General features: G+C 43.2%; 1 protein-coding gene and 1 long non-coding RNA gene across 2 annotated transcripts in view; one reads left to right on the plus strand and one right to left on the minus strand.

The window, feature by feature from the left end:
• Nucleotides 1-7,744, plus strand: part of APCDD1 (APC down-regulated 1) — a 24,522-nt gene extending 16,778 nt beyond the window's left edge. The window contains exons 4-5 of the mRNA XM_054004583.1: nt 4,345-4,666; nt 6,667-7,744. Of these exons, the coding sequence (XP_053860558.1) occupies nt 4,345-4,666; nt 6,667-7,115 (771 nt within the window). The 3' untranslated portion in view covers nt 7,116-7,744. The remainder of the gene's footprint in view (nt 1-4,344; nt 4,667-6,666) is intronic.
• LOC128822902 (uncharacterized) lies at nt 1,347-13,218 on the minus strand. The gene is made up of 2 exons (XR_008435503.1): nt 12,640-13,218; nt 1,347-1,567 (listed from the first exon to the last, which is right to left on the minus strand). It is a non-coding gene; the product is annotated as an uncharacterized LOC128822902 (long non-coding RNA).
• Between the last annotated feature and the right edge of the window lie 6,497 nt (nt 13,219-19,715).

A 19,715-nucleotide genomic window follows, 5' to 3' on the forward strand; every position in this document is an offset into this window, starting at 1 on the left:
TTAATTAAAGTTTTAAATCTTCATTTTTCTTCATTCCGTTTGGCAGGCTGAGTTATAACTGTGTCAGGCATGCTTGTCAACTCCCCAGAGCCAGGCTAATGCACATTAGTCAACTCAGCTTCATATGAGGTCATGCAAAGCCTGCAAATTATCACTTTTGTACTGGAGAGAATTTTTGGTCGTTTTTTAAAGTCTTGTCTTGGTCTGCAGTTATCTACAGTGGTGGAGAAGCGAGCCTGATACTATCCTGAGCAATTCATAAATGTGTCCTTCCTGTGGACTTGGCTCCTTGCAATGTGAAGCAAAGCCATCCAACTTTTTTTGTTGAGCTGGAAGCATTTCTTTGAATTGATGTTCTCCCAAGAATTTCCATTTGTACTTATCCTGGGAGCGCTAGTTACTAACACTAGCACCTGGTACCGTGTTTCCTTTGGTGGTGAGGTTTAAAGCATCCTGATCAGGCATGAGTCATTCCAGTCCCACCTAGTCCTGCCCATGACATGTGGTATTTGAGAGGTGTGCAAGACCATAGCTGAGTGTGGCTTTTCTCTCTCCTCTTCTTCAGCACTTCCCCTCATGGTAATATGTGCATTCACATGGCAGGGGTTTCCTACCCCAGCTTTTGTGGCTGTTGGCCCCTACAACATCCCAGGATTCTGGTTAGATCTGTAATGCACACACAGTTCAAGCCTGAGCCCATGTTTGAGGAAATCCAGTGCCTGGTCCCTCATCTCATGTCTCTCTGCAACAAGGATACGCTGGGTACCACATGACAGACCCAGTCACATGCTATGTGGTGTAGCCAATGTCACACAAATAGTCCTAGGCAGTCATAGAATTCCACAGAACTTAAAAGAAAATTAAGGTGTGTTGGGAGGGTTTGTGTTTCTGACTATGCATAGCAATTGGGAAAAAGATGAAGGAACCTCATCTTTGTTAGCTTTTTTAAATTAGAATTCCCCTTGCTTGGCTTTCAGAGCTCTCTGGCCTTATTACCACTTCAGCTGAGACAGTAGGACAGAGTGATAAGAAAAAATGTTGGTGGGAATTTTTAGATCCTAAGCTGTTTTCTCCCCAGCTACAAGAACTGAGTTTTCAGCCAGAGATTCAGGCTTGTTTTGGCACACATGGCATAGTGGATTAGTTCAGAAATTGGCTTTAAAGAAATACCTGGAAGGACAAGGAATGTTGTCACTATGGCTTTGGCACTGCAGAGCTGCAAGGAGCCACCCATCATGGGAAGGGATCTTCCAGCTATTTTAGGGCCCAGTCCTTCTAGCAAGGCCCCACTATTAAAAATATGGCACTGTGCACCTAAGATAATCAAAACATAGAACCGATATTCATCCTGTCCTCCGTTCGTTTTATTGCTTTTTAGTTATGTCATGCTGCAGTTAGCTTTTTATTAGAGAGTTCTTAATCCTGTTTGGACTCAAACGTCCTCTTTCTCTGTTCCCTATTTTCTTTGAATACCTGTTTTTAGAAAATAATCTTTCTCTGAAACACATGGAAAGGGAGTGATTTGCAAAGCCTCAGATAGTGTAATTAAGAGCCAAGAGCAGCTGACCTAAAAAAGCAAGAGTGAAATATACAGTCAATTGTGAAACATAAATTACTCCATAATTAAGTCAAATTGTCACATAACAGAACTATTTTTTTCCCTTGCCCATTACGTGGGCAAAAATCATACTGAGGGAGTTTATACATGGCATATTCTTCCACTAAGAAGTTTATAAAGTTGTGAAAGATAGTATCACAGCAAAAAAAGGTTTATGTGGGCTTAGATTCAAATGCTGGTCTCTAGAAAGGGATGCATTCAGAGTACATCCTCTGATGGGCTGGAGCCAGCTGGTGTCTCACAGCTGTGAAAGGGATGTTTCTGCTTCCTCCCTCACCACCCCAACCTCTCCCTGCTGCACTCGTGGTTCAATGCAAAAAGTGCCTGGTTACCTCAGCCCCCTCATTTGGGCACACCATCAGTGACTAGAAGGCTGTCAGGCTGGACATTCCTTAGCAGCCCAACCGGCCAGACCCTCACAGCTGGTGCAAAGCCTTCAGAATTAGAAGAGCTGCACAGATTTACAGTAGTTCAGGACCACAGGGTCAAAAAGCTAGGTGAACTACAGACAAGTAACAGAGAGTTAACAAGGACCTTCCTAGAGTTTGCCAAAGGAGTCACCTCTGCTCACAGTGTAATGGTAGCCAGTGGTGACCAAAAAAGAAAACAGGCTGAGTTGTTGTTTGGTTTTCTTCAGATTTTGAACAAGGCCAACAGAAATCGCTGGTTCCCAGGTTAAATTGCCTTGGCTCACAAACTGTTTTTGGAGGATGGACTCCTGGCAGGAAAATGTGAATAAACCAAACCAATATACTGCTCTGCCAGGGTCTCCTCTGAGACATGATAGAAGCTTTCAAATTCACTTCAGTAGAGAAAGGACTGTAGCAGAGATTCTCTCCTACTATTGATGGATTCAACATATATAAGCTATTTTTAGTTTTATAGCACTGTCTTTTTCTTGCTTTTGGATTCACTTTAAGAGAGTGGGGTAGTAACAGCCATAAAGTTTCTGTCATCAGTGCCCTTATGTGTCAGTGCAGCCAATCTGCCCCATGGCAGGACAGAAATGTGTGGTTAAAAGGCTCTGGCATCTTCATCTCCAGAAAAAAAAAACATTATTTCTATTACAATTGAAAGATACTTTTTGTATATATATCTGCACTAACTTCACCAGTTGCAGTTAAATTACTCAATTAAATGTTCTTTGTATTTCATGAAGGTACTAACAGACCTCTCACCTGCTTGCAGAATTTAGCTGAAAAAAACATATCTTAAAATTTGGTAACAAGCTCCACAGTGGGAAAGGACTACATCCACTTTAAGAGCATGGTGACATGTGGTCTCCAGAAGACCATGTGTTTTGGGGTGGAAGGACTCTTGAGAGGTCACCAAGTCCAGCCTCCTTCCTCCTTAGAGCAGGGCTGTTGGCCAACAGTGATTCAGATCAGCCAACAAAGATCTTGTACTTTCATCTCTCAAGGACACTCCTCGATCCTTCCTGGAGAAAGGGGGATGCACTGGCAGGTTACACCCACCACATTCAAGCTGTGAGGTGTTTTCCTGAGGTGCATCAAGTTAAGAGCTAAAGCTCAACATACAGCCATCTGGGAGATTTACAGAAATACTTTTTCTTTGTACACCCTTCCATCCCTCTTTTCTGAGGCCTCTCTGAGTACCCTCCGTAACATAAATGCTCATATTTACTGCTCTTACTTTAAAGTGCACATGAGCTGCTATGAAGTCAGCATTTCTCCACTCACTGCCTTCAGCTCTGGCTCACTTTAGGGGTGATATTCACACAATCTTCATTAGTGCCCTGAATTCCTCCAATAAAATTATTGTAGGTCGCTTCAGAGAATCAACCTACAACACCCACAATATATTTCTTTTACCCATATTAAACAGGGTTTATATTTGCCCCATCCCAGACCAGATAGTCATCCAAAGTCTTTTCAGTGATAGTGAAATCAATGAAATGGCTGCTGTTCTATATTCCTAGGATATAGAAGAACGGTCTATGCAAAGTAACTATAAATTTTGTTGCTCAGGAGGTGCAAGCCTCAGCCTGAAATGTCTCCACTCCCGCCACAGACTTGGGAGCCTGCAGACCCCTCCTAAGACACCCCAGGTACTCACATTTGGGGCCAGGTGTACTTGGCTGCTTGAGTTTGCTGCATGGCCCACACTGGTGAGCCACCCTGGAGCTCAGCAGGTACCATGGACCCTGTTCCTGCTGGAGAGGGCCATAAAGTTTTCTCCATGTCCAGCAGCAACCAGCCACATCACACACTTCCCAATCTTGTGTTAGTGCTCAGCAAATCTGATAGACTTTGAAAAACACTAGTTACTATTGTCCCAAGGTGCCATCCAAAAAGAAAGAAGTCCTTATAACACCCATGTTTATCTACGGTACTTAAAGTTAACAACTAAAAGATAAATAAGAGTTCAGCAAATGTATTGACACAAGCGTTGCAAAATCCCTATCATAGTAAATCACCATCTGCCAGCTTGTTGTATGATTTGAACGATAAAGTCAGCCTTTTCTGGATCCTGAACTAAATGTTAATTTCAGATAAATGCAGACAAGGGAATTAATTTCTTACATGCTCCTCTGCTGTGCAGTCTTACGAATACAAAACCAAATGGTACCACTAACAAGATCAGAAGTAACAATGCATTCCTTAAAATGTGGAGCTGGTGTCACTTCAGCAGGAAGTGGCTAGCCTGCTGCATTGCCCAGTATCCCAGGTGATGCCTACTGAGGGTTTCTATCTGCTTTGTTTCAGAACCATGAGCGCATGTGCATCCCGTGCAGGATCATCTACCGCTCGGATGAGCACCACCCACCCATCCTGGCGCCCAAGGCAGACCTGACCATCGGGCTGCACGGAGAGTGGGTGAGCCAGCGCTGTGAGGTGCGGCCGGAGGTGCTCTTCCTGACTCGGCACTTCATCTTCCATGACAACAACAACACCTGGGAGGGCCACTACTACCACTACTCTGACCCCATCTGCAAGCACCCCACCTTCACCATCTATGCCAAGGGACGCTACAGCCGGGGAGTCCACTCGTCCAAAGTCATGGGTGGCACAGAGTTTGTGTTCAAAGGTAGAGTTGCTTGATACAATGGGGAGGGAGGTAGTTATGGACCAGAGCAGTTTGCTCATAATGATTTGGTTGCTGATGACTTTGTTCTGTGATTTTTCAGGAGTTCATAATTTCTTGGGAAGTTTGCAGGCATTATGTGAATGCCCAGCCAAACTATACAGCTGCATGGCATTTCAACTGCTGAAGCAATACTCATTTGTCTTTAAGTACACACAAGAAAATAAGAATTCACATTACTTAGTAATCTCGAAGTCCAGTGGCCAGCCATCAAGCCTCTAAGAGAAGTGGTTAGATCTGTGTCCTAGGGCTCCTTCAGTAGAGAGAAAAAAAGCATCTTCAGAAGGTATTTCAGATCTGAAGCGGTATAAATAATTTTCTGTGGAAGACAGATGCAGCAGCATGCATCTTTTCATGCGCTCCCAAGGGGCCCTCAAGCAAATAAGGGTGTCCCTAAAGACAGCTCTGATTAAAGATGCCAGAGCGAAGACAAAATGTATCCAACCCAAACCCATCGGGTACTTTGGAAAGCAGCTCTTGGTGGTGACACCACCCATGGCTGAGAAGCTTTCCTGTGCAAACAGCCCCATGGCACCCTGCTTAAAAAGAGCTCAGGGGCCTGAACCACTCACAGAAACAAACATCTCCAAAACACAACATCCCACCACAGCACCAGCCCCAGCGGAGCCTCTGGTAGCCTCAAGCCCTCTGTAGGCTCTTCTCTTTATTTCAGTTACCACATTAGAAGCATAAAGCATCTTGCATGGGTCTAATTTAGAAAAGCATCCAACCAGAAGAAATAATCTATTTATCTGAGATTTTTGTAGGAGATGGGAGATACACTTGCCTGTCAGAACTTTGGCTCTTTCTAGCTGCATGTGCAGCATGTCCCAGCTCAGCTCCTGGCATGAAATCCATAAACCTGCTTGGATTTCTGGTTTATGTTGTGCCAATGTACCTTACAGATCAAGGTCATTAATTTGGCTTCGGTAAAACTTTCAGGTTCAATTTCTATAAATTACCTTGCAGTAAATAATGTGAATTGTAGAGTCATTGAGTCAAACAACTGTTTATAAAAGCTCAGGAAAAGCTCACAACAAATCTTACTATAAAATGATCTGCAAGAGAAGATTTGGTATGGATTTTGGTATGTTGGGAGGCATACCCTGTGCTTCTGTTTTGGTCAGCACCAAACATTCAGATCCATTTTTCTTGATATACAGTGTCAAACACACACCAGGAAAAATCTCTATTCAGCTTCTGCAGGCTCAATCATTTTGGCTTTTCTCAACTTTTTTAACTTGGCTGGAAAATGAAACTCTATATGCCTTAAACTCCTTTGAAATACAAGCAGGTTAGAACTAAAGAAGCTGCAGCAGTTCTACATTTAATACTGCAAGCTGCAGTCAATGTTGAGAGATGAGAAAAAACATCTTTCTGCAGGTCATCTATATTTTATAATTCATGGAAAAAAAGGACAGGTAATATAGGATGATAGTGTAACTGTGATGTTTTACAAATTTTCCAGTGGGAACTAATTACTTTATCAGGTTTATAGGGCAGCTAGCAAATATTAAGAAATTATGAAAAATATGTGATAAATGCTCTACTTACAAATTAATACAGACAGTAATAAAACATGGGTAAAGTTTTATTGTTTCCTCTTTTCCTTATCTCCTAGTATAACCTACCAGGCTTTATCTGTGAAGGATTGTCTGGAATTTATGAAAAGCTCTGCTTAATCTCTGGCTGAGATACGTGGCCATCAGGTTTTCTTCAACTGAGTTGGAGGGGGGTTGTTTTGTGCAAAAAGCAATTTTTGCACAGACAAAGACATAAAATGATGCTCCTAGATTTGCTGGCTACACTTGTAATGTGAAAAACTAATTTAAGAAGGAACAAGGGGAGACAATTTTGATTTAACAGGTATGCCTCAATCTGCATGTTGGCTTTGCTTTTGTTTTTGTCCCTCTGCTAACAGCTCCCCTCTTCCTCTCTCACAGTGAATCACATGAAGGTCACTCCCATGGATATAGCCACAGCCTCGCTGCTCAACGTCTTCAATGGGAATGAATGTGGAGCACAGGGATCCTGGCAGGTTGGGGTTCAGCAGGACGTCACCCACACGAACGGCTGCATTGCGCTCGGCATCCGCCTACCTCACACCGAGTACGAAATCTTCAAGATGGAGCAGGATGCCTGGGGCAGGTACCTGCTGTACAATGGCCAGAGACCGAGTGATGGCTCCAGCCCCGACCGACCCGAGAAAAGAGCCACTTCCTACCAGATGCCTTTAATTCAGTGCGCCTCATCAGTACCCAGATCTGAAGAGTCACCCGAGGAGAATAAAATCAGGCTGTATAGCAGCAGGGCACCGGAAAAATATCCCAGCATCCCAGCTCTTGCTTTGTTGTTTATTTGTACTGTGTCATATTGGGATATTCTCAGCTAGAAGCGAGGAAAACTTATTTTTCATGACTACAAAGCCAGGATTCCTCCAGACTGGGGGTTGTTTTTCTTCAGACAGAAAAGGACATTTATTTTCTTGATGCACTTGAATGCCTGAGAACTGTTGCTCTTTTCCTTACTTCCCTCTTCCTTCTCGAATCCCGAACGGCACTCGTTTGATGTTTGTGCTTTGAACTTCATCCAGTCTGATCCCTGGCCTGACACGACTGCACAAAAGTAATTGCACTTTAGGACTGCAGACTTCTGGGGGGAGGGAGGGGGTCTCCTTTTATTTTATTTTTTTTTCTTAACTGCTGGGATGAACTCTATGATCCTGCTTCAGTCATCTCTGCCATCTTACTGTTGTGGTACTCTTATCCCCATTGCCTGATTTCTCATCAGAATTTAGCTCTGGGGAAGGGCTCGGTGTTGTGCCAGTACTGTGATAGCAGCTTCCCCCTCTGACTTCACAGCTCTGATGTAGATATGTATATAAGGAGGAAACCCACAAAGATTTATCTTGCCATTATCTCACAGCTAATAATACAGAAAGAATCAGCAAATCAACAGCCCTCTGTTCAAAATGTGTTAAATGGTTGACACCCCTAATTAAAAAAAAAATACTCCAAGTAATTTAAGCTATTTTTACAATCATTAAGTTGTAAAAATAACCAGTGGTTTAGTATTTTCTCATTCAATTAACTTAGCTGTGTAATTGCTTCGAGGCCTCCCTTTGTATCTAGAGAGTAGTTACAACTAAGCCCCCTCAAAGCCAGCCAGCAGCAGCAATTTTCCTGTCAGATGCACAGAGTGCAGGTAAGCTGCAGGAAAGGCTGCAGGAAAGACTTCTCTTTCCATATTCCTGAGGTCTTACATACTCCACGTGCAGTACTTGGATCAGCTGTGTGGGCAGAGTAAAGCAAATGGAATCCAATGTGTTCTGCAGCCCTATTTAACAGCATCCTTTTAGTCATGTGACCTCGTGTAAGAACAGGGAAAATGGTTACAGCAGCAAGCACACCGTGGTCCCTGGTAGAGCAAGAAGGCAGCTGGAAACATACCCTCAGGTGGAGGAACACCGGCCCAGTCTTACAGAGGGGAGAGCAAGAGATGCACTAATGCAACCACATCCTTCCTTTCCTCTTTGCTGAACTGTCCCAACACATGCCACAGTTTCATAGAGTTTAAATCAGCATTGGTTTGGGGAGACACTGCTGGGAAGGTGGATAGACACAGCCCTCAGAGAGCATTTGTCAACTAGAGCCTGCCCTGGAAACTCTCAGGTTTCCCTCAGTGGTGAATACATCCTTTAGTGCACTGATGCAAATCAGAGCAGACTCTGGAAGCAGTAGGGGAGATGCTTAAGGCCAGCAAGGAGTTAGAAGTTCATAGATGAACCATGCTCCCCTGCTTTAATGGGGAGTGAACTGAGGGCATAGCTTAATCTTGTGTTTGGGCTGTGGCTTCTACTGATGTACACGTTTTGGCTTACAGGAGGAGCAGGAGCATCTGTAAGAAACATAAGGAGAAAAGTTGTGGCGTTTCTTCACAGCATAAGCAGCTGCTAGCTGCCCAGCCCAGTACTGTGTCAGAAAAAGAACCTTTAATGTATTCCTTTCAGTATCCTAGAAAAAGTATGTTTTGAATGAAAGTCTTTCAACTTTACATAGTGAGTCTTCATACTGACTACTATAGCAAAAGCATTCCTTGAAAACATGGATGTGAATTTCCTCAGAGTTGAAACAGAATCAGTTCACCTAGTTTTGAGACAGCAGGAAGACAGAGGGAAGGAGCAGTATCGTAGATAGATGCGCTGCTGAGTCAAACCACATCTTTCATATTTTTTCCTCAGACAAATGAAAAGTCACAGAAAACTGTTACTTAAGAGTCAGGAGTGGAGCTCAGGTTGGCTCAGTAGTCGCCAGAGAAAGTGTTTATCCATCCATCGGATGTCAGATCATCCTTCAGCTTGTTGGGAGGATCTGAAAGCCAACTCACCGTGATGAATTGAGCCCTATGAACAACAGCTGTTCTGGTCAGCATTTCTGATGGTTTTTTTTGCTCCATGCAGTCAAATCTACTTGAAGAGCCAGCTCCGGATCAGTTGCTGGTAGGTAGCAGGGTTTTAACTAGAGGGTCAAGAAGGAGATAGGATGCCTCTGACAGAGGCATCTACTCTGACAGAGTAGTTATGAACCAGCATGGAGTTTGGTTTTCTCTAGATTGAATTTCATAGTCAGCAGAGTGATACCAGCATATCTCTAAGTGGGTTACTGAGCTGTTACAGTCAAACAAGTCCCCTAAGTACCTGCTTCATTTCTGACTTCTATTTGAGATCTAGCAGCAGGAGTGAATTTACACAAGTTTTTATTTAAAAGGATGGATACTGTGTGGCATTCCTTAGATCACACAAGACAAGCTACTTTTACCACCATTAACCATTCCCATGTGGTCCTATCTCTGAAAAAAAGATCCATGGTTAAAAGTTGTCAGACTATGTCACTTGCCTGTGCAAGTGCCACACACAGCTCGATCCCAGCTGACATCTGCACGTGCTTGTGATGCAGGATGAAAGCAAAGACCAAAAGAACTGTTCCACAGCATGATTTTCTATACTCATCGGGGCAATCATCTACAGTTTGTTAGTGCCTTGTGGCTCCTCTCTCAATTATCTAATGTCAAAAATATTGCAACAGTTTCAAGAGAAAGATCTGTCTAGTTAAAACCCCTAAAAGCACATTCACGTCTCAGCTGTTTTGAATCACAGACATGCAAAGGTCTAGGTTTTCCAAGGTTTATGGTTAGACTACATGAAAATGTGACTCACTGTACAAATTGTACAATAAATGCTCTTTTCCCCCCTGTTATTTAAAGACACTTAAAAAGGAAGTATTTTTAAAAGGTCTTCACAATGCATTATATGAAATCTGATTGGGGACTTCTGTAGCTTATTTGTAGTATTGACCAGAAACATAATTTTATGATCTGGGCTCTTAGCATTTGCTGCACCAGCTTACCTCCACGTGCCTATAGATTTTTAGTTTTTCTTTTAGCCAATACCAGTCAAGTTGGACAAAGCTGTAAGTCTTCAGAGTGCATAGTTTATGTGCTAGTTTGTATTTTCTGTGAGGCTTCTCCTTGCTTGCAGGCACAGAACGAGGAGCTAAGCTTACCCCCTCTTTTGGTTTCATCACTCACTAAATTAACTGCTGTACAGCACCACGTACATATGTGACACAATATATTCCATTCATTTTATTTCTCCAACCTGACCTCATGTGCTGGCAGCCCTGGCTGCTAAAGAAGTTAAGCTGCAAGTGGTTTAGCAGTGGAAGACCTGCAAGCTGGGTGATTTGTCCCTTGCTGAAATTAAGGTTTAAAAAAAAAAAAAAAGAGAATCCATGAATGTTAGTATCTTCAGCTGCAACCAATGTCGCCAAGACAGGTGAAAGTTTTTCCCTCAGTAATATCCTACTCAAGGATCCACCTGACAGAAGAAATGGCAACCTAAAGAAATTCTTAGGCAAATTGTTTTAAGAGGTTCTATTCAAGAAATAGGACAAAAGGGATCAGAAAAGTCAAAACAAGTGTTCTTACTCTGTTTCTATACTATTTACATATTGTGCCTGCTGTCCTGGGGTAGAATGTCATTTCTATGAACAGAAGTCTGTATTTTAGGATATAATGTCAGTCTTGTTTGAGTCGAAGCGTGCTTGCCTAAAGTGCAGGATTTTAAACAAAAAAAAAAATCTTTTTATTTTTGTAAACTTACAGAAGATATTTTTCTTCTCAACTATGTTCCAGATTAAACTGCTGGGGAAGTTTAAGCACTTGTTAAACTATTGATTGAAATAAAAAAAAAGCCTAACTGTAAAATTAAGGATTCTTTGCCTCCTCTACATGTTAAGTTTCCTGTTCTGTTGACTCTCTAAGTGTAAAAAAAATGTTAGGTGTCTTGGAAAGAAACAGCCAAAATCCTGACTGTTGAGTAACTGGTGCACAAAAAAGCTCATTTTTTACTACATACACATGTTTTTGTTTCAGAACATGTCTGCCACTAGGAACAGTTCCAATGGATACGGATATGGGATTTGGGGTTCACAGCACATCTTCAGGTTTTCTGAATAAAATCGTGGCTGAAGGTGCCCAGTAAGTAACAACAGAGTGTGGTCAGGACAGCTGTGTCAGGACAAAGGGTATGGTTCAACAAAAACCAGGTGTTTTTCATAAGTGAGATGTAAACAAACAAACCACTACTGCTGCTCTGCTATTGCATCCCAGTTGCTTTAAGGGCTACAGCCTGGGACATTGGAAAGGACACATCTTAAAAAGAAAGAAAAGCCTGAAACAAACCATGAAGGGAAAGCATGACACAGGATAACAGAATATCTTTGCTCAGTGCTTTGCAGTTTCACTCCTGCCTCATGCACAGAAAGAGGTGAAATGCAGTCTTTGAGCCTTCCAACACCACGATCAAAAGCTTTGGACTCAGTTCCTGAGTTTTTCAAAGTGACTCAGGAGATCCCTGAAAGATGAGTTCTGTTTTCAGGAAATATGCCCGAAATTACAAGGTACTCCAAGTGCAGTAGCCACAGCCTCTGAAGTGGCCTCCCTTCCTCACAAAGCAGTGAGTATGAAGAAATTCAGGCAATTTATTGCAAAATTCTGCAAGATTCTACTTGGCATAATTTACTTAGTCCTGACAGAATGGGGAAGGGCAGGTAACAAAAACCAGCACCACTCATTGTGGTTCATTCTGTTTCATTAATTTTCCGTAATTTTTACTCTTTCTACAAGCATTTTTGTCCTTTTAGTCTTCTCCTCTAGTGCCATCACTTCGGATTTTTTTCATTGCCATTTGCTACCAGCAATAAATAATAGTAAGAGACTCCACTTCTGAATCAGGCAGAGACAAACACAGTTTTGAAGAATCATACCATGGGTACCCTTAACAGCCAAGGCAAGGAGTGCTGTTGGCCTCTGCAAATATTTATCAGGCAGCCTCTGCCCATCCATCTTCTTCACAAGTCTGTTCCAGGGTATAGGACCAGTCCATGGGATGGATTCTGGCTAAGGTACTACCAAGCCCTGAGGACAGTAATTAATTCCTCCATGTCATCCAATAATGGGAACTGCCCATGATCACCACCTTAATGCAGGCAGACATCCTTTCCCATGGGAACCACAGTGCTCCTTATTTGCTGCCATTTCCAAGATTCTCTGTTGGAAAATGAGAAAGTAAGCCGCACAGGGTAGTGCTGTCTTCATATAAATAAATGAAAAACGCTGTGAGAAAAAAGTTTATACTTGGGAATGTTGATCTCCTAGATTAACACACAGTAAAAATAACAGAATCAGACTATGTACTTTCACTCAAAGGACAGATGCTTGCTGGACAGACATATCCATTATTAATTTATTTAAATAACTGCCCAACTACTGAATCCCTTTGCTCTTAGTATCAACCAAAGACCAAAAAATAATCAAAATTATGTATGGGCACCAGCTTTATTAATATGAGAGCCTACCTGCATCTGGAGTGCTGCATCCAGCACCAGAGTCCTCAGCACAAGAAAGACAGACTTGTTGGAGCAGGTCCAGGCAAGAGCTATGAAGATGATCAGGGCTGGAGCACTCTTCTTATGAGGAGAGACTGAGATTTGGCATTATTCACTTCAGAGAAGACTCCAGGGACACTTTATTACTGTGTTTCAATACCTAAAAGAGGTCTACCAGAAAGATAGGTACACACTTTCTAGCAAGGCCTGCTGCAATAGGAAAAGGGCCAAAGGCTTTAAACTGAAGGAGGGTCAACTTAGATTGGATATTAGGAAGAAATTCTTTACTGTGAGAGTGGTGAGGCACTGGAACAGGTTGCCAGAGAAGCTGAGGATACCCCATTCCTGGAAGTTTTCAAGGCCAGGTTGAATGGGGCTTTGAGCAACCTGGGAGATGATCTTTAAGGTCCCGTCCAACCCGAGCCATTCTAGGATTCTCTAAGGCATTTCTGGAAACAATCGTATCTTCCAGCAATCACTACAAACAATAGTTTCAACACTACAAACAAGAGACACCCAAGCCCCCAGACACTCCGCCGCTTTCTGGGAGGCGGGAGCGGGGTGAGGGGAGCGCCCGGCCCGGGCTGTCCGGGAGGCGGGAGCGGGGCCCTGGATCCGCCCGGGAGAGGCGCGGCCCGGGGGCACAGCGCCATCTGGCGGCGGGAGCCTGCGGAACACCGCTTCCCCTCACAGCGTGCCCCCGCCAAAATCCAGCGGGAACACGGCGAGGGAGCGGGCAGGGGGGCTCAAACCCTGCCAATCCATCAGGCTCTGTCCGCTTTATCGAGCACAAGCAGCAAAAAAATACCCAGAAAACTTGAATGAGTAACGAAGCCAGTTTCTCTACGGAGGCCATGGTTTTAGCGTACAGAAAATAAAGCATCCGTCTTTTAAAGCCAATTCACAAGTTTTCCCTGAGGCTCAGACTAACGCTACAATTTCATTCCACATGATGCATGATGCTGTCTCCTTACCAGAGGGGAGCACCATCCAAGGGAGCAGTAGTGATAAAAGAAATCAGGAATTACACTCAGAAAAATGCGAAGATACACTTTCAAAAGCTAGGAAATGCCAAAGTGAAGCTTTGCCCCTGCAGCCTTCATTAACCCCCCCACCTTGGATGCCCAGTGCCAAATGATCAGGGCAAAACTTGCTGAACCCGTGCACTAAACAATTCCCTTCTCTACACTCTGCAAGGAAATACAGGGGAAATGGTTACATGGTCTAAGCTATACCAATGAGTTCTGCATTTATGTGTTTTCCATAGAAGGAAAATACTGCTACTAAACTGGCAGCCTTGCATTGCCTCAACATATGACCATCTGTCCATATTCAAAATCTGTCCAGAAATGTATATATAGGTAGCAACCAAAAATTGTACTGATATATACACAGCGCATGTGAAAGTACTTTATCCAGGGAATTACTGAAATTTTTTAATGAAAAGTATCACACAGTCAATTAAAACTAAGAGCTACATAAACTCTCAAATACACTAAATATGGGGGAGGGGGGAAATTACAGAATTTTGACAAATACACTATAATTTTAAATCTTACATTATTGTTATTGTCTCACCCTGTTATAAAAGCATGTGCTTTAGTTTCATGATCAGGAGATAACTATCCATGTATAGTGACACAGAAGGGAGCATACAGGACTTAGGGAGTCATCAGGCATGAGACCAGGAGGGATCTCCTGTAAAAAAAAAAAAAATCTGTATTTAAATATAAAATTGCTTTTGCATTTACAGCAGAGACGTGCACTACACAAAAGTAGTAGCAATTGCTCCTGGATGTTGGAAATTCACCTTGTGTGAGCCTTCTCCTGATTGAGCCTCATGTTTCTCTTTGAAGGTCTCAACACTTGCAGAGGCTCAGAGTGCACTTCAGAGGGGTTTCAGATGAGATGGCTCCAATTTGGCAAGAAGGAAGGAAGGGTGTTTGCACGCAACCACCCTCAAAATCAGCAGTACTAAACTCAAAAATTAGGAGCAGCTGAAGGAAGAAAATGGATTAGAGGCAACTAAAGAAATGACAAATGTATGATACAATGCAAAGCCCTCTAGAAAGCCAGTCCTCTGTAACCACGAGCCCACATACAGGCACCCCAGAAAGATTGGTGTTCACGACTTGGATGTAAATATGAACATACACAGACACAAAAAGTGGTTTTGCATAACCCCCTTGTCATGCCTGCCCAGAGGGCAGCTAATGCTGGTGTGACTCACCTAATGTGCTGTGCTGTGTATGCAGAACACCAGAAGACTCTGGTCACACAATACTGTTCCCTGCTGCTCTCCCTGCGCAGTAGCCATGGAAATCAGGAGGTCCCTTCCATATGCTGCTGGTTTACTTTTGATTAGCTGCTTCATTTCTAAACCTCTACTTCCACAAACGCAACCTCTACACACCTCACAATGTGAATTTAGAAACCCACGATTTATACAAAAGCTCTGGTCTACAAGAAGCTTTGAGCTCTGTTTTGGCTGCTCTGAACAGTAGACTCCTCCGATCTGTTTGCAATCATTGAACCATTCGTGTTTCTGAAGTGCCTGAGCAGAGCAGTGAGGACACATAACATGCAGGATTATACTTTCTTCCAATTTTTAGCATTTTTCAGCCCATTTCTTAGCAGGTTTCTTGGGTAACCCATTCCCTCTCCCTGGTAGATCAAGCAGTCTCACCTCCACACCCCCTCCATGAGCTTAGTCTGGTGACAGCTCTTGCCCCCACTGTTCCTGCTAACCTGCTCCCTTGTAGCCCACTCATCTCTCACCCCATTGCTGACAAGAGCGGGGCCACCGGCAGCAGCCACCGGGGTGTTTGATCTGTGCCCATGCTCATAGCTAGGCAAGGATGCCAACAGTAGCAAGAACAAGTATCTTTCCAGCTTGCCACGCAGGCTTGCCCAGGCTGGGCGACTCAATTTAAATGTCTTTCATCCGAGCTCTAATCTTCCTTTAATTGGAGGTAATTGGTATCTGTGAAACACACACCTATCAAATGTGGCTTGAACTAGATTTCAAATTCACACAGAGAACAGCAGCATTAAAATGCTGTAATCACATAAATCTTGTCTCTTTGTCTCTTTTAAGTCAGGTTTTTCCACAAATACGCTGACCTTCCTTTGCCATTGTAACCTGGTTCCTGATGGAGGCAGGATGAAGAGATTATTTCACCTAATCAGGAAGGCAATCTGTTCTCATTTTCTTGAAGCTGGGATGTGAAATGAGAGGCCCAAGGGCTTAAGTATTTCAAGGTACTCAGTGCAGTCAGAAAGCACTGCCATGAAGCTGAAGGCTGCACTGGAAATCTGAGGTTAGACAATCCTGGCCATGAATATAATGAAAATCCTTCTCCTGGCATTCTCTTGTTTACAAGGGCAACTACCATGTTTGAGGATTTACACCCTAAAATTGGAAAGAAATCCCCATGCCTGGAGAAGGTACGTCAGTTTTCAGCATATGTGTGGAGAGAAGGCAGCACATACAGACCTTTCTAACAGTCCAGGCATCCTGGGACTACAAAGCCATCACAAAGCCACTTTGAAGCATTCCACCTCACTTTTGTCATGGCTCTATCTTCCTACCATACTCTCATTTTCTTCACTTGACACCAACCACTCCCAGGCTATGGAACACATACCTCATATTTATCACTTCAACATTTTAAACTAACCAGAGGAGATTAAGGCAATCAGTAAAAAATAGCCATTACATAAGCTTCTTCTTCTTCTAAGAACCACTCACTTCATTATCAAAGTTGCACTCTTAGTACTTCTGATTGCAGTTCCAGAGGGCTGGACCCAAGGTTCAGGTTTTTTTTTCCGTACACTTTCTTCCTAAGCCTTTCCACAACATGGTTCCATAAACTACACAAGGATTTAAAGCAATGTCTCTCAACCATTAAGAAACAGAGATAATTATTCTCATTACTAATATTCCTCAGACCAACCTTCATACTAGTGCAGAAGTCTACTGCAGTCTGAAAAACAGTAGTAGCAACATTTACGAATTTTGAGTGAAAACACATCAGTGGGCTTAACCTCTGAGTCAGATGGATTCTGGAGCATCTTTGCTTGCAAGAGTCAAACATGTTTAGGTTTTAAAAAAAGAAGTGCTTCTTTAAAAAAATAAGTGCTGAAGTATCTGAAGTAGCTGTCTGTATCATCTGTGTTTGGGCTACCAAAGCAGCAAAGGAAAAATACTTCTCCACTTCCATGGGAAGAGCAATTGTGGTGAGGTGACCATGGTTGGATGTCAGATGCCAACCAAACCTGCACTATCACTCCCCTTAGAGAGAAAATACAATGAAAGGCTCATGGCTCACGATAAAGACAGGTAGAGGTCACTCACCAATTACCATCATGGGCAAAACAGACTATTTGGGCAAATTGCTTTATTGCAAACCACATCAGTGTAGGAAAATGAAAAAGAAAACCAAGTTTTAAAACACCTTCCCTCCACCCCTCTCTTCTTCTCAGGCTTTATTCCCGATTTCCTCTCCCTCCAAACAGCGCAGGGGGATGGGGAATGGAAGATGTGATCAGTTCATCACACATTGTCTCTGCCGCTCCTTCTTCAAGGAAGGATTCACACACTCTTTCCCTGTTCCACCATGGGGTCCCTCCCATGAGAATCCTTCACAAACTTCTCTAACGCGAGTCCTTCCCATGGGCTGCAATTCTTCACAAACTGCTCCAACATGGGTCCCTTTTCAGAGGGTGTAGTCCTCCAGGAGCAGACTGCTCCAACATGGTCACAAGTGCTGTCAGAAATCCTTCAGCATTGGCTCCTCTCTCCATGGGTCCATAGGTCCTGCCAGGAGCCTGCTCCACTGCAGGTTTCCCACATGGTCACAGCCTCTTCAAGCATCCACCTCCTCCAGCGTGGGGTCATCCATGGGCTGCAGGTGGATTTCTGCATCCCTGTGAACCTCCATGGGCTGCAAGGGCACAGCTGCTTCACTGTGGGCTGCCCCACAGGCTCCAGGGGAGTCTCAGCACTGGTGCCTGGAGCAGCTCCTCCCCCTTCTTCTTCGCTGACCTGGCATCTGCAGGGCTCTTTCTCTCACATATTCTCCACTCTGGCTGCAAACTCCTCTTAATGCAGTACCTCTTTCCCCTTCATAGCCATGTTACCCCAGAGTCACTACCACCATCACTGATAGACTCACCAGTGTTAGGTCTGTCTTGGAGCCAGCTGGCATTGGCTCTGTAGGACACCAGGGAAACTTCTGGCAGCTTCTCACAGAAGCCACCCCTGCAGGTCCCCCACTACCAAAGCCTTGCCACGGAAACCCAATGCAACAAGATATACCCCCACTAACAGGGCAGCTGTACACATTTAGGACAATTTGCTTTCTTTTACTTGTTAAGTGCAAACAGCACTGGCTCCAGAGAAGTTTTTTGCAACACAGACTGGCTTTTATGTTTCAAGACTACAAACACAACACACCCAAATGCTTAGCATATTTTTTTCCTTTTTTCCCCCTTGACTATCTTTAGCTGAGGTCAGGCATTATAATCCCAGTGAGCACATTCCACTTCTAAACACCTAACAGTTTCATCTTCTGTCTGTTCAACACTTGGCTTCAGGAACAGACAAAGCAACAGCTAAGTCTTTAGGAAGCTGCTTCAAAAGACTATTACAGATGTCTAAGCAACGCAAAGAAGCATTTTTGAAATCCAACAAACAAACAAAAAAAAAAGACTTCGACATGGCTCAAGGAATACTTGATGAGAAACAGGACAGAACCTAGGCTAGAGAATAAGGGCTGTGCTTAAACTACCTAGTCATTTGCCTCAACATTCATGCCTGAGTTTCCCTATCTCAAAAGCCAGGATAACCCATTCTTGACAAGGCAGACTGAGACACTCACAAAGACTGCTATTTAACTACTACCCACCGTGAGAAAAGCCTAGATACTGATCCCCAATAACAGTCTCTCTAAATTCATCTTTGCATGTGAGCCTGCACCAGTATTAGTAAAAACTTTCCATAATATCCTGAAATAATTACTCCTAGACTATGGCAATTGGTTGGTTGGTTGATTGTTGGGTTTTTCCCCTTGCAGAACTTGGATGATCAGCAGTCTAACTTAAAAAAAAAAAAAAACAACAATACAAACCACCACAACTACACAAAACTACTTACAATGTTTTTTTTCTTATCAACCAATTCAAAAGGTAACAATAACTAATTCAGCCACTCTTCAATTACTGTTTCACTTATTTCAAGTGCTTGAGCTCAGACTGCTTTGCTGTAATAATGGCTTCTGTCTCACTACTCTATGCCTGATTACCACAAACATCCTTCTAAGTCTTTTCTAAGGAAGAGGGAGGACATCAGCTCTCCACCACTGCCAGCAAGAAAGTAGCTGCAGTACAAACAGGGATTCAATACCCTGCTAGCAGTGTTACCAACATTACATAAAATGGTACCAAGTTTTAAATAAAATGGCATTGCATTATGGTGGAGATGCTTATATACCAGGATTCAGTTGAAACATAATTTGTAGTGGATGAAACAGTAATTTCATCCAAAGCAGTTTCCAGATCTAGTTCCTCATACAAACATAAACCCTTCTCCCAGCAAATGAGGCACAGGCACTGACCTTACCACCCCCTGGAAGTAATGACGATGCCAGATAAAAGATAAGAATCAACTGTTTTGTCTTTGCACAAGACCACTGTTCTACATTATCATCTGTCACATACAGGGCAAATAAATAAGAGGTGACAACACCAGCACTACCTCTGCTTATGCAACCCTGTCAGAATCAGCAATTCCTCAACATACCTAACACGCATTGAAACAGAAAAATACAACAGATCAACTTCAATCAGACAATTGGTTACACTACTTGAGTGTCCCTAGGAAACACATTTGGACAAGAAATAACCTACTCCATTTCATCATCATTAATTTCAGTTCTTCCCACAGGAAGGAGCTCAAACCCTTGTGAAAACTGACTCCTGCATTTAGCTCCCCCTCTTGTCCAACACTCCAATGTGCCACCACTCTAAAGCTACCACAGAAGCTC

The sequence above is a fragment of the Vidua macroura genome, chromosome 1, assembly GCF_024509145.1.
Source record: "Vidua macroura isolate BioBank_ID:100142 chromosome 1, ASM2450914v1, whole genome shotgun sequence".
In the NCBI taxonomy this organism is placed as follows: Eukaryota; Metazoa; Chordata; class Aves; order Passeriformes; family Viduidae; genus Vidua; species Vidua macroura.